Consider the following 14,513-nt stretch of genomic DNA (forward strand, 5'->3'; position numbering starts at 1 on the left):
GCCCCGGGGGCACGGGGCGGCGGCGGCGGCGGGGGGCGCGCGGCTCCGGGCGCGGCGCCTGCACCATGAACTACCAGCAGCAGCTGGCCAACTCGGCTGCCATCCGGGCCGAGATCCAGCGCTTCGAGTCGGTCCACCCCAACATCTACTCCATCTACGAGCTGCTGGAGCGCGTGGAGGAGCCGGTGCTGCAGAACCAGATCCGGGAGCACGTCATCGCCATCGAAGGTGAGGGCCAGGCCGCCGCGGGGCTTCTGGAAAGTGCCGGAGAGCGGGTGCCCCCGGCGCGGCGGGGTGCGCGCGCGCGCGTGTGTACACACGCGCCGGGCCGTGGCACGCGGCTGCCCCGCGGAGGGAGCTTTGCGGTGCTTCTTGTCCTGCAAGGCCGGGAGACGGCGGAGGGGGAGGCCGAGGGCGCCGCCACCTCTGCTGGGGAAGATGCGCCGGCAGCGTTAATTTGATAATGGGCAGTAGATTCTCGCCTGTGTGAAGGTGGCTCGATGCCGCCCTAGTGATCCGGCCCAGCCGATGCCTGGGGGCAGCTGGAGGGGTTGGTGCCACCCGACCTGTGACAGGTTACCAGGCCAGGGCCGGGCGTATTGCTAGACGTTGAAGACGTTTTGGGAAGTGTAACTGCTGGGCTAGGGGCTCAGGCCAGTGTGTTTAGGCGGGGCAAGGCCGCCCCCTTCGTGTCTTTGCCCAATTCAGGGGGCGCGGTGGAGGCCGCTTTACTGAGACCATGCAGACAGCCAGCCCGGGCTGCAGGCTGTGTCGTGTCCACGTGCCTGTCCACCTGCCTCTGTGCAAAGGCTGGTCTCCGTAGAGTGTTTTCTGCCAAAAGTCTTGGGCCAGATTAGAAGCAGAGCCTTCCCTACCAGGAGGACAGGGGGGTCCGTCAGCCTCAGGGTCTCACTTTCACAGGTGCAGAGGCCACCTCCCCTTCCAGCTTGTCCCATGAGGCTGTGACCCTGCAGGAGAGGTGCTGCAGACTTCCGCCTCTCTTGGGCTTGTGTTCTCTTGGGAATATGAGCGGCTCCTATTTCTCTGCTAGTGGGTTTCTGGATTGTCTCCTTGCTCTGTCCATTTGGCAAGATCCACCTGGGGGACAAGGTGGGATGTGAGTATGGACAGTGGAGTTCTGCCCCAGCCACACTCAGCGGTTTTTCCTCTCTGTTGGCCAGAGGTGGTACAAGGCCTGCAGGGTGGGCCATGATACAGACTGTCCAACGAAAGGCCACTGGGGCCGCTGTTGAGGAACATTGAGAATGTTCCAAGGCCTTGCAGGAGTTTGTCCAAAAGCCTGGGTACAGGCAGTCACCCAGCTCCCCTCCATCTGTGACGGCATCGGCCACAGGAGGGCTTTGCTTTGGCACCATGCAGTCTGAACTACTAACCCCAGAGCGTCTTGGTTTGACACTTGGCCAGTTAGATGGGGAAGGTGGATGTTGTGGTGCTGATTCTCTTGGCATTTGGCAGCCCCGTGGACTTGAACCACGTCCCGGCCAGGCTGCCGATTGGCCAACTGCATCCATAGGGGACTTGCTAATTCCCTGGGAGGATCTGAGCAGTGCTGCGGCCTGTGTGGGACCTGGCTGTCGGACCTGGCCGCCTTGTTGGCAATTTAAGATGTTTCCAGATTCCTTGAGAGGTAGAGTCCCCGTATACCTCCGGCAAGACTTGTGGGAGGCCGTGGGACCTACGCGCATCTGCTGATGGCTGGGTGATGTTGCATGAAGGTTCCTCCAGAGCTTGAGTGCTGGCTCTGTTGTGGTCAGAGTGAAAGGGGCACTGTGCCTGTTGCCCTTTTCTCTTTGCAGCTCGCTGGCTGTATCCATAGAAATCTGATGAAACACTTTGAAAGCTAGTGGCAAGTATTGAATGCGGCTGGCCGAGTGCACCTCGTGGCTGTGCCGAGACCTCTAGCTGAGTGTGATTCATGACGCCTTGTTTTCATTTCTCATTCGTGAAGCCCAGCTCTGGGGTCTCGAACACTTAAAGCAATCTGACTTTCTAGCAAGAGGATGTGGTTACATTTTTCTTTTCTTTTCTTTCTCTCTTAAAAAAAAAATTATGTGGTTCCTAGATGATGGTTTTTGGTAGCTTGATGTCTGCCTTTACCATGTGGCAAGTTAAGCCCTTTCTTGGCTGGAATCCTTGTCATTTTTAATAAGACTCGGAATCAGTGAACGAATCCTATTTGGGGCTTTGATGATGCTATTATTTTTCTTTTAGAAAAAGGAATGTCTATGTTGCGTTTGGCTGTTAATGAAGCTTAAGAACCATTCGAATATGTTTCTGTTCTTTGCTTTACTGTCAGCAATGATGCCACCTTTCATTTGTATAGAACTTTAGCAGATATACTCTTGCATTCATCATCTTATTGTGTGGCTGTGCCAGCCAACCCTGTGAGAATGTGGGCCAGCTTCATTATCTTCCTGTTGTAAAGGATGGCAGTTCAGGGGGGGATAATGACCTCCTGAACATTTGACTGAGGTCATTCAAAGTCTGGCCTGAACCAGAGGATGGTTTGAATAGAGAGCCTAGTCTGTACCTCTCAAAGCACCTTACACTGCCCCTTGTAACGAAAGGTAAGTTCATTTGTGATAATGAAATGTCCTCTCTCTCTGTGCCAATTTTAAGATATGGTTGTGATTTATGTCTATACTGTTGATGTTCTGGAAATTGAGAGGATTGCTCAGTTGTGGCAGGGTGACATTTTTTCTATGAAAAGAACACTGCAGAAACAATTTTGTGTAATTGTGCAGTGTGTGGGTTATTCACTCATACGGAAACCAAGAGAGTGACCATGGGGTACAGAGACTGCAGACGTTGTTTGGAGGAGCCCAGGGCTGTATGATGAGCACGTGCCCCGAGCGTTTTAGTAATTCAGATGTACACACGTGCCCTGAGGGAGCACCTTGCAGGTCAGGATGACACACTGGCCAAATATAAGTCTTTCTGAATTTAAAATAGAACCATTTCCAATCAGGAAAGCCTGTGCACATCATAGCAGATAGTTTAAAAATCATTTGTCCCACCAAACGGAAAACAGTCTGCATTTCAGAGGCTATCCAGCTAGCCTCCCCCAGCTTCTGTGGGTACATATACAAAGTTGGATTCCTATTTACAGTTTCTTGATTAGCATATCGTGAGTACTTTTCAGTGTTACAGAAAATCTTGGAGATACAATTTCTTATGTTGGCGTAATCATCCAGCACTTGGCTGTGCCATAATTTATTTAAAATTTTCCTATATTTTTGGTGTTTTCAGGACTTTTTACTGTTGGCGTGAGGAGTGGCCTTGTCAAAGGATGTTTAGCTAACATCCTTGCAGAGCTCATTTCAGAGTGGTTCTAAGTGGGTCTGGATTGGAAAATCTCTTAGTGATGGGCTGAACTGTGTATATCTTATTTGAAAGAGTTCACCAAGATTCCCAAGTAAGAGTGGCTCTGTGGACCCTGTTTGCAGGTGTGGGAAATGAGATTTTGTTTTTGTTTTAAGATATTATCTCATCCAAAAAAAGTATTTTTTTCAAATTTTTATTTCAGACTTTGAGAGATTTATTTTTTTCTCCTAAACCTCTGGATTTTAAGGAAGCATTACTGGTTGTTTTCAGATTTACCTGATCAGGTTTTTGGCGTGTCCCACAGGGGTGTGGCATGCTCTGAAATATAGCTCTGTAGCATGGATGCTCTCCACATCCAGACACGAGTCTGGGACCCACTGCTTCCAGTGTGCACAACTTGTCTGGTTCTCTTTTAAAAAGTCTGTCTGGGCTTGATGGGTCTGAGGTAAATGAGTCAACTGCCTTTCTTGTTAAATAAAGCTTGTTCTTCTCTCAGGAATAATGCCTCTGTTAGCCATCGCACATTGTAATTCAGCTTGCCAGTAGCAGAACTGTGCTGGGAATAACAAGGCAGTGGGCTCCTTTGCTGGGGTAGTGTTTGAGCCCCCAACCAGCTTTCATGCCTCCACCCTCACCAGGTGGCAGATTCGGGGAGCCAGGCTCCCCACTGGCCCCACCGGTGGTTTGTGTGGCTTCTTCTGGAGAGGCACGAGAGCCTGGTCCATAGCCGGAGACCTCTGCCTGGCGCCCCTGGAAAGGGCACTTTGATGGGGGGATTCTAGGGCTGAGCCCCTGCAGTGGGGGACCTGGGAGGGTAGGGTGAGGGGCTCCTTAATCCCATGATCCAGCTGCATTGTTGAGTGTCTGTGGACAGCAGAGTGCTAAGTGCTTCCCCTCCATCATCTCAATACATCCTGCGGTGATCCATGACATAGATGCCACCTCTGAGGTCCCGGAAGTGTAGGAGACTTGCCCAGGAGAGTTGACCTGGGTTGGTCTGACCTCAGCGCTGGCTCTGTAGCTCCTTATGAGACAGAGTGGAGCTCCTGGTTATTCTTAGTTTCCACAGGCAGTATGTGCCAACATCCCAAGCCTGTGTTTCCTTTACCCAAGATGAAGCAGGTTTGAGAATGCTGCAGGTAACTGGGAGTATTATGTTTTCTGTAAAGTTGCTTAGCGTGGCAGAAATTGTAGGAGTTGCTTTTCATATAGGAAATTATTTAATCTGTTTGTTGTGTGTGTACGTGTCTAGGGAACAAATACCTTCTTCCTGCCGTGGAGGAGCATAATTTTTCTTTGCTAGTAGCGACTGAATTAATAATATTTCAGGTTTAATCAAAGGGTGCAGGTATGGGGCCTTTTAGTTATTGATATAAATGTTGCAGTTTCTTCCTTAAAAATAATTCTTAGTTGGCTGTTCCTTGCGTCCGGGTTTAATTTCATACCTTCCCAGCATCCAGCTCCCCCACAATGCAGATGTCCCTTCTGGCCTGGCTGATGGCAGCATCTTCCCTTACCTCTCCCAGGCAGAATTATGGCCTGCCTGCTCTGTGTCCTTCGGCTCATCTCTGGCCTGAAGGACTGGGAGCTTTTTGAGGGCAGAAATACGGTCCTGTTCAATTTTTATGTCCCCAGTGATTCAGTGTGTCACGTCTGGCCCTTGGAGGATGCCCAGGAATTGTTTGCCGATTGGCTCACATTCCAGAGGGGCTAACATTTTCTCTAGAGTTTGAGTCTTTTTGCTCCTCGTTGGTAATATAAATAGTGTTTATCTTCTGGCAGAAGTTGAGGGCGTTTTGAAACTTGTCACAAGAGTACAGATGTTAGGGCTGGGCACCTTTTGGATCTGACGGGTTTTAGCTTGGGTAGAAACTGAATACCATGTGATGTTTGGGGTGGAAATCAGATTTCTTTAGTGTGTGTAGGAGAAGGGAAGGATCCGCTTGCTGAATTCTAGAACCTTTTCCAGCCAGGCTATCTGCAAAATGTGGGTGTTTCTTTGTGTTGGGTGATAGACATGATGTATCTTCAATGCAACATTGAGAGCTGTGGTTCTCAAAGTTGAACGTGCAATCAGATTACATGGTGGGCTTGGGAAAGCAAACTGCTGGCCCCCAGCCCCCAGGTTTCTAGTTCTCTAGGTCTGGAGTGGGGCCCAAGAATGTGCTTTTCGAATGAGTTTCCAGAGGCTGCCAGTGGTGCTGGTCCAGGGACGGCACTTTGAGTGGTGTTCCTGTGGGTGGAGGAGCTCCGGCGGGAAGGGCGTCTTTGGGCTGGCTCTCTGGCGCGCGTTCTTTCATGCAGGTGACAGGTGAGGGTCACAGAGCTTAAACATCGTGGAGAAGGGATTTAAATACAGGTCCGAATGGGTTCACATCTGTGTTCGCTCTACATCCACAGGGCCAAGTGCCCTGTGAGGGAAAGGGTCAGACGGGGGGTAGACATGATGAAGGGGGTCCTGTAGGGAGTGAGGACCAGCTTTAAGTCGCAGTGTCCTGTTCTGTGCGCTTTCCTTCCAGTCTTTTGGAGATAACTTCTGTTTCGTGGAGTCTCCCGTATATTTAGATGGGGTTCTTCAATATTCACTTGATACTCTCGTTTGTCAGATGATAACGTTTTGTCATCACTGGTGTGGAGCTAAAAGAGCCTTTCAGGGAAGGAGGCAAGCTGTGAGTTCTTAGCAGCCTGGGAGGGCTGACAGGGAGCCTGAAGGAAGTGACTCAGAAGGGAGAAGCGGCTCGAGCAGCTGCAGGAAACTTCACAACAAAACCTGTGGCCCTGTTACTACCACCTCTGGATTTTTTTTGTCCAAACCAGACTTTTTATTTGGTTAAGACTAAAATCCCTTAGTTTGCTTCCTTCTTTTTTTTCCTGTGTACCCTGCAGGTGTTTATGGTTTGTGAGTCCTGCTCTGGCTTGTTTTAACTACTGATTTGGTCTTGTCTCGTGTTTCTCAACATTCAAACAAACCCAGGCCCCCTCCCCCCGCATCCCCTCTTCTCAACACTGCCGATCCTTTGAGTCCTTGCTTAAGTGATTGAGTTTGGCAAAGCGGATCAGGCTTAGTTATTTTTAAAATCCAGGGTTCAGGGTTCTGATCTGGTGCTTAGCTACAGAATTCCTTCCCTTTGCTAAGTACCTTTCTCCGAGGAGCAGAATGCACTCTGCAGATGTCAATCTGCTATCTGTGCAGCATCTGTTATTTCTGCACAGGGGATGAGGGCGAGGCTTTGTATGTGCCGCCCTGGGCCCCCTTCTTGCGGGAGTTCTGTGCTTCTGAGGGGCTGAGAGGGGTTTTGGGTTCTTGCTTTACGGTGTGGGAAGCCGGCACGCAGGGCTGCGAGTGGAGTGACTTTCCCAAGATGCAGTGCTGACCCATCCAGGGGCAAGGTGTTTCGGGTCCAATCCCTCCAGCCTCCCTGCGCTCCTGCTCACAACTGCCCAAGGCCAGAAAGGGGGTGTCTTGGTGGCCTCTGGGGGTCATGAGGGAAGGAGAGCAATACCACCCCCACCAGAAGAGGTTGTTAATGGACCCTTTGAATAACCAGCCAAACAGCTTGTCTGTGTGCGAGGTCGGAACATTTTCCATAAAGAGCAGGCTAAATATAGGCTTGCGGGTGGGGACCCGGGCCCAGGAGGGGGCTGTCATCCCTCAGATATTGTTTCTTCCACTGGTAATCAGAACGTGCCACCAGCCCGGAACAGGTGGCCACCCTGGGCTGTCTGGGAACAGATTGGTGTTTTTGTTTAACCAGGGGCTCATTTGCAGATTTCACACTTCTCCCGCTGTTTGGTGGGGATTGTCTTTTTTGGGCTGCAGTGTTGGAGTATTTGTACGGTGTTGCTACACAGGCAGCTGTCTTGTCTTCAAAGCTGCTCACGCCGTCTGCCCGTCGTTAGCATCGTAGCTTAGAGGCAGCTTTTTGTTTTTTATTTTTCAAGGGTGGGAGACACTTTTCATGGTTCTGGGAGAATTCAAATAATGACCGGCCATGTTCACGAACTATTGGTGTTTGGTCTTAGCAATCTCAGCATTCAACAGGCTCTCAAACAGAACCATGTTTTTTCCCAGCGTAGGATGCAGCTTCACCGAAACTCCTGTCCCGTGTTCTCAGATAATAGTCTTCAAGGGAGAATAGCGTCTTCGGAGGTCCGTTCAGTTGAAGTTCCAAGAGTTTTAGTTGACAGGGACAGACCAACAGTATCGAGGAAAGGAAGAAGTTAGAATTTTATTTCTTTCTTTATTTTTTTTTATCAATGCCTGCGACAAAACAAGTCCCTTAGGAACTAAGGAACTAAGGAAACTAAGGAAACCTTAGTTTCCTGGCAGTTTTTACGTCTTAAGTAGGAGGCCAGGAGGTGCTCTCTGTGTGAGAGCGGGTGGTGGCCTTCGGCAAGATGGGGTGTTGCAGGTGAGCTAATTATTTGCTAGTTTCTGTAATGAAAATGAAATTGATTTGGAGAGAGCTGATGGCCTGAGATTCAGCTGTTTGTGTTTCCAGTTGTCCTTTTCTGTGAGGGGTGAGTGGGCATATTTTCCAGGGAGGGCACTTTCCCAAAGCCTGCCTACCCATCCTTTGTGGATGTTTTTAAGGATCTGGGGTGCCGCTGTGAGCCGTGATTCCCTCTCCTCTTCCAACACGGCTGCTGGTAGCACGGGCTGGTAAACCTGATTTCAGACAAACAAACGAGTATTGTTTCAGTTTAGGGTCAACAACCAAGTCCAGGTCTCTGATTGTCCACGTGTTACTATTTCAAGTCTGGGATTACTAGGACTGCGACAGCTTCAGACTCCTGAGTTTTTTTGAGCTCTGTTTTCACCTAGAACATAAATACAGAAAGATGCCCAAGTCATTAGGGAGGAGGCTTTCACAGACTGAGCCCATGTGTGTAACCAGCATTCAGATCAAGAGACAGGGTGGTCAGCACAGCCAGGACCTGTCTGGGGTCTAGGTTGCATGTAGTGAGAGGAGGTTGCCTCTGTTTGTGTGTGTGTTCTACCATTGATGGGCATTTGCATGGTTTCCTGTTTTCAGCTGGTGTGAACAGCGCCGCCGAGCACATTCTCCTACTGTCTTTTGGTTCCTATCAGGTGCCTGGGAGTGGAGAGCTGTGTGGCGCTACCTGTGTGGACACAGAGGTCACGAAACCAGTCTGTCTGGTGGGTGGGCAGCCCCTATCTGGAGAGACCTTTCATTGCTGTTCAAGGTTCAGTTCACGTAGCTCAGGGACTGCCTTCCTCCTTTCATTTTAATTCTCTGCATTGTTTGTTCATAAACAAATAATTAAGTGGCTAATAAATTTCCGGCACTGTCTTAGACTTTAGGATTTTTCTGTGGACTGTTAAATCCTTGTTAGTTGAATAATTACAGCTCTGTAAAGGGAGCTGTGTGAGTGAAATCCTTTACCGGGGTCTTTTAAAACGTGGATGGCACAGTCCCCCAGAGGCTGGAATGGGCCCCTTTGGGCTCTCCCTGGCTCTTGGCAAATCAGTAATCAGTTGGGGTGCTCTTTCCGGAGGATCCCAGCCCGGTCCAGAATCCGTGTCGCCACCCCCATCCCAGGTGTTAGATAACCTTTGGATCTGGGTTGGCATTTGAAAGGAAACTCATTTTCTACTCTGGGCCTAAGCTGTTCTGTGGTCTTATAGTTACATATTAGCACTCCTCCGTTTCTGTTGTTTGTAGCAATTATGTGCAAGACAGGAAAGAGAAAAAAAGCTAAGTGTTGCCAAGTCTGTTACTCTCAAGGGGTTATTTTCTTTGTTCCTTCTGTTGTGTCCCGGAGCTGCCCATCCTCTCCCACAAAGGCCACACTGACTGAGGCCAAACCTGGGAGCTCATAAGGATGGAAGGGTGTGTGCGTGCCTGACAGCTTGTCCAGTAGCTTCACACAGGCACATGTTTATTTTGAGGGATGGGGGTGGGAGGGCTGTGTTTACCTTCCCTGCCTAGCATGGGAAGTGGCTAGTGTGAGAATCAATGGGCAAGATTTTATTGAGCACCTACAATGGGGCAAAGGGCAGTTTTTTCATCTGGGGTGGGGGAGGGTAGACAGATGCGCAGAACCTGAGTCCTTCTCCCCGCACACTTTAGATCCAGCTCGGGAGGCCACAGGAATACAAACTGAAATAACCCGCCGCAGTAGTTCAAGGCCATGTGGGAGAGACAGGGCTGCCTTGCAGGGAATGGAACTAACCCAACCTGGAAGCTGGGTAGGAATCAGGCAGTGGTGGGCTTTCTGGCTGCTGGGTAACGGAACTGACACATGTGGATTGAATCTCAGCCTACAGAGAATTGAGGAGTCTGAGATGATGGAGGAGAACCTTGCAAGCCCCAGAGAGCAGGTCGGGAGCACTTTCATTGGGGAGTGGGACACTAGTGATAATGGATTTCCGTTTGGGGAGGGGAGCACGGTGATGCTCAGCTGTGGCCCCCTGGGCTGGGGGGTGTTGGCATCTGCCGTAGTGGGGACTGGCAGGGAGGGCCCAAAATGGGGAGCGACATCCAGGCTGTTATAGGGCAAGGTGGGAGCACAGAGACAGGCCCCAAGGGATGCTCAGGGAGGTGCAGGCCTGTGAGCCTCAGGATGGCAGGAGGGGGATGAGAGACTGAGGTTTGATCCTGGGAACACAAGAGTGGGGCCTTGTTGGGGGATTCCATCTGTAGGTGTCCTGAGGTTTGGGTGGGGGGTGCTTATCCACGCACAACAGTGTGTGGGATTAGTGGAAGAGGGCCCTGTCCCTGTGGGGTTGGTTTGCATATGTAGATCAGAGTTGCCCTGTCTGTGGAACAGGCTGGGACCAGGCATCTAGGATGTATTGTGGCCTCTTCCCCGCTGCAGACTTTAAATGGGTGTCTGAGGTGTGCAGACGTGGGTCCCTTGGGAGTATGGCCAGTGTGCGTCCCTGTCCAGGCACTGCATCCGTCCACGGGGGGCTCACCTGATGGAGCTGGTGCTCACAGACTCGGGATGGGGGTGGCCCCTGAGGTCCTGCTTGTCTCCTGGCCAACTGTGCCTTTTTCAGAGCAGTGCAGAGTGCATACCCCTGATGCTTGGTTGATGTGTCCATCGATAGCTACATCTAAATTGATATCTTTACATCTGTATCTGTACAAAAGTCTGTGGCTGTATCTGTTAGGTGTGTGTAATTTCCACTTAATGGCTTGAATCCATAGACTTGTAGAGCCAGCTGTCAGGAGTATAGAGGTGAATGGGCCATTTGCCCTGGGTAAACAGGACAGGTGTGTGCTTTGAGCCAGGTGTGTAGTGGGCCAGGGAGGTAGCGAGGGTGCCATGGAGAGGCCCCGGGGTCTCCTGGAGGATGCCTTGTTTGAGCCCCAGAAGGCAGGGAGCTAATGACATGGGGTGGGGGGTGTTGTTGACAGGGCAGAGTGTCATCTTGTATCAGGAGGCCTTGGAAAACTCATCTTTGCCCAAAGAAATCTCACTGTCTTCACACAAAAAAGTCAGTTTCTGTTTTTTTTCACTTAGAAAATTCAGTTTTACTGAGGTTTCTCCATCTGTGTTTGCCTTTCTGATCATCTCATGCTGGGGANCCCCATTCAAAACTCCCGGGCCCCCCCCCCCCCATTTCAGACTCCCCAAACCCTACAGTCTTTCCCTAAATTCCCAGCTGGCTAGGAGACTCTGGAGTGGTGCTAAAATCATGGGCAGGTGTGGTTTGTGCTTCTCTCTATGAGGCCCCTCGGCCCCGCCTGGATGCCAAGGCAGGTCTGCAGGTGCTGGCAGGGCGGCTTTTCCTGAAAGCGCTTCAGAATTCCAGAGTTCGACATAAGAGCCTGTGTTCTTCTAGAATTCCACCTTCTCCTTCTGATGGGATGCAGGTTGCTGTGCACTCAGATTTTTCATTTTGCAGATTTCCTGCTTAGAGATGGAAGAATCATAGACCGGTACGGCCTTACTCATCTGGGGAGATCGGGCACCCCTCCACTCGTTGGTATTAATATTGGGGCGTTTTGTGTTGAGCAGAGTGTGGCAAGAGGCAAATGTTCATCTGAGTGGATGGAGCCCTCATCCGCCACTGGGGTCTTAGGCATCCCCTTCTGTGTCTGCTTAGGGAGGGGGAATATGCCACTAGTCTAGGGCCTGGGATTCATACCAACAAGGCATTTTGTGACTAAGAGATGGAATTTGCAGATTAACCACAACTTGAGGAGTCTTTCTTTTCCTCAACATTTTGTGATGAAAATTTTTGAACACACAGAAGAGTAGAAAGAATGTTTGAGGGAACTCTTCTGTCCCCTTTGCCTTGCTTCTCTCTACTCGTTAGTGCTATGTATCTTCCTGTCCAGGAGGATTGTTATCTAGCTTTTTCTCTAGATTGCAGTTTTCCAAGGCTCATCCAATTTTGGCTTGGAATCCAAAGGATTTCTGGAAACGGTGCCCATCAGGATGTCCTGGCATCCAGGTTCGAGGTGCAGCGCCAGCAGAGAGGGGGCAAGGCGCTGACTGTGGGTCGAATGTGAGGGGGTCTCATTCTGCAGGGGAGGTGGTTTTTAATTTGGTCTTTGGAAGGACAGCTTTTTGTTGTGTTAATGTTGATTCAGTTCAGATGTGAACCCAAAAGCAAGCTTTGACTTGAACTCTGACTTGAATTCCCCATTTCAGTGTGTTTGGGAGGGCAGCCCCTCTTTGGGCCTTGGTGGTTTTGGGGATGGGGTGGCACAAAGGACTTTGTTTTTAGGAGTAGACAAAGTGTTGATATGGAAGACAAGCATTTTCTTGTTTAATAAGTTACATTGTGATCACTTCCTGGAAGGAGAATGATGTCATGGAAGATCACAGCCGCGGTGACTGTGTGGCCTGTAGTGGACAGACACCTCTTGCCTGGGGATCCAAGACAGGCTCCTGCCTCAGTGACTGGCCATGGAATTCTTGGGACACTCGTGTCCGTTTAGAATCAGTGGGATTGAGCTTTGATCTCAAGGTTCCTCCTGTCTGTGACTGCCACTGCCCCATCCATTGCTCCTTATTCCACCAAAATGACCAAGTCTGGTGGAGGTGGAGGTGGGGATGGAAGGGTGGGGAGATGGTCAGATGGTCAGACTGCCCTAGGGCCTTGTGTTGAATTGTTTCATCCACAGTACTCCTACCCCAACAAAGTCAGAGAGCGAAATCCCACTCAGTAGAGCAATATCCAACAGAAGGAAGGAGACATTGTGTGTGTGTGTGTGTGTGTATAACCCGCGTGGTACATAGAAAAACTAGCACTGACATGGGTGCATTTGTTGAAGGCTTCCTTCTAACCCCTGAGCATGTGCAGGGGTGTGCGGAAGAGCCTCGTCGGTTATAATCTCCACCGCTCTGCAGTACTCTCGTCCCCCAGACTTAGAGACAGGAAAGAGCAGGTGTGCAGCTGTCTAACCTGGTGATGGTGTGTCATTGTCATCGTAATGGGCATGTGTTAGAAGCTGCCGGAGTGATGAACACATCTGTTATGTGTATGATTTATACGGTAGGTTTTAAGGCAGATCCTGGAAGTCTAATTAAGCTCTCAATCACGTCCCTGGTTCGTGAGTTTGAGGGAGCAGCCTCCAGAATTGGAGTCATCCTGGCCCTGAATGGGGGCGCTGAATTACAGTGTGGTTCCTGTCTCTGCAGTGTTAATTGCAGTGTTAATTATAGAACCTGATTAGCCCCAAATTCCTGTTCTCCCGACTGGGCCCAAATGGGGCATGTCTTCTGGGTTTTCCTCGAGCCAGCAGTGACCTCACAGTGGGCTGGTGGAGTCCCCAGCCTCTTCCTCGTCTGCCCCCTGCAGTGCTGTCCACATCCTGCCCAGAGCTGGCCAGACTGGTGGCCTTGGGGGTACTGAGCCAGCAGATTCCTTTCCGGATCCTCTCTCGAAGTCTTCACCACACAGAGTCATCTCTAGGTGGGCCCAGCTTCTGCCGGCCAGTCAGACTCTCCTCTCGCCTTCCCGGGGCTTCTACCATCTTCATTCACGGTCCTGCCTTTGTTTCGGTGCCAAATTTCGGTTTGAATGGGCCTGTGTGTCCAAAATCTCTAGCTGGAGCTCAGGCTTTAGTTTCCGCTTTGTCACAGTCCTGTGTTCGGTATGAGCAGTCTTTGAGCTAAGGGGGAATTGATGGCAGAATGTGTCTAGGTTGTCACCTCTTTGTCACCTCAGCGAGGGGTTGAGTTTCTGAAGAAGAGGTTGGTGGCTCGAGTGCCCTCCCTTTCTCCCCACTCCTTTCTTTCTCACAATGTGGGAAAGCTTAGCTTTAGAATGTGTCATCTGTGGTGGGACAGGGGTACTTTGGTTCTTCCAGCTCCGATTATGAAAGGATGCCCCAGCCTCATTCGTGTGTTATCACCGTGGAAAGCGTTTCCAGAAGAGTTGCCTGTACATTTCATCTGGTCATTTCCATAACAGGCAACCCAAATTCTCCTTCCAGCTTGACTCCCTCCGAGTATTGAAAGGCCTCTTGCTTCTGAGGCCTTATCTTAAATGCTGCTTCTCGGGGATCCAGGGCCGTCTGCCTTGCCGGACTCCCCGTCCATCCCCCCCTCTTCTCCCTCTGTCTCTGGTGTGTGTGCGCGTGGATGCGTAAGGATGTCTTTCCCCTGTTTTATCCTGACAGCAGCCCAGCAGCGGCTTGTTCACAGGAAGGGTGGGTGGTGGAGTCATGCGCGGACTGTCTGCATGGGGGTCTGCACCTTCTCATGCCAGAGGACAGTTCCTCACCCTGCTGCAACCACCTGTTGATTGTGAAGACGGTCCCTGCCTGAGCATTCTGTGGGAAGATACCATGTAAGAGCTAACTGAAGTGAACTTTTCCAGAGACTCGTGTTTGGAAGATCCATTTTCCATGGTTACTGTTACCTTGACTCTTGTTTCATAACTCCTGTTAGATACTGGGGTTTTTGGAGCTTGGGTTCCAATATTTGAAAAACATGACTTAAACTATGGTGACTATGATAATTGCCTTTTTGGGGCTTTCTGTACATGAAAACAGGAATTGTAATCAGAAACTGGAGTTTATTTGACCAAGAGTTTCTTTGTTGGCTTGAAAATATGCTGCCGGGAACACTCCTGATGAGGAGCTGTCAGGCTGTGTCCACAGGAGCAGGGCCTCCGAGCCTCGCAGCCACTAACGCAACCCTAGCACTGACGCTTGTTTTCCCCAACCCACGTCCATGCC

General features: G+C 50.5%; 1 protein-coding gene across 4 annotated transcripts in view; it reads left to right on the forward strand.

Annotated features, from left to right (window-relative positions):
- Window positions 1-16: 16 nt before the first annotated feature.
- The window catches only part of AGAP1 (ArfGAP with GTPase domain, ankyrin repeat and PH domain 1), a 546,965-nt gene continuing 532,468 nt past the window's right edge, over window positions 17-14,513 (forward strand). For 3 of the 4 annotated variants that reach the window (XM_034655451.1, XM_034655453.1, XM_034655455.1), the window contains exon 1: window positions 17-228. In XM_034655451.1, the coding sequence (XP_034511342.1) occupies window positions 66-228 (163 nt within the window). In that variant the 5' untranslated portion in view covers window positions 17-65. The remainder of the gene's footprint in view (window positions 229-14,513) is intronic. The other variant, XM_034655457.1, reaches the window with a different exon arrangement.

The sequence above is a fragment of the Ailuropoda melanoleuca genome, chromosome 2 (assembly GCF_002007445.2).
Source record: "Ailuropoda melanoleuca isolate Jingjing chromosome 2, ASM200744v2, whole genome shotgun sequence".
Classification (NCBI taxonomy): domain Eukaryota; kingdom Metazoa; phylum Chordata; class Mammalia; order Carnivora; family Ursidae; genus Ailuropoda; species Ailuropoda melanoleuca.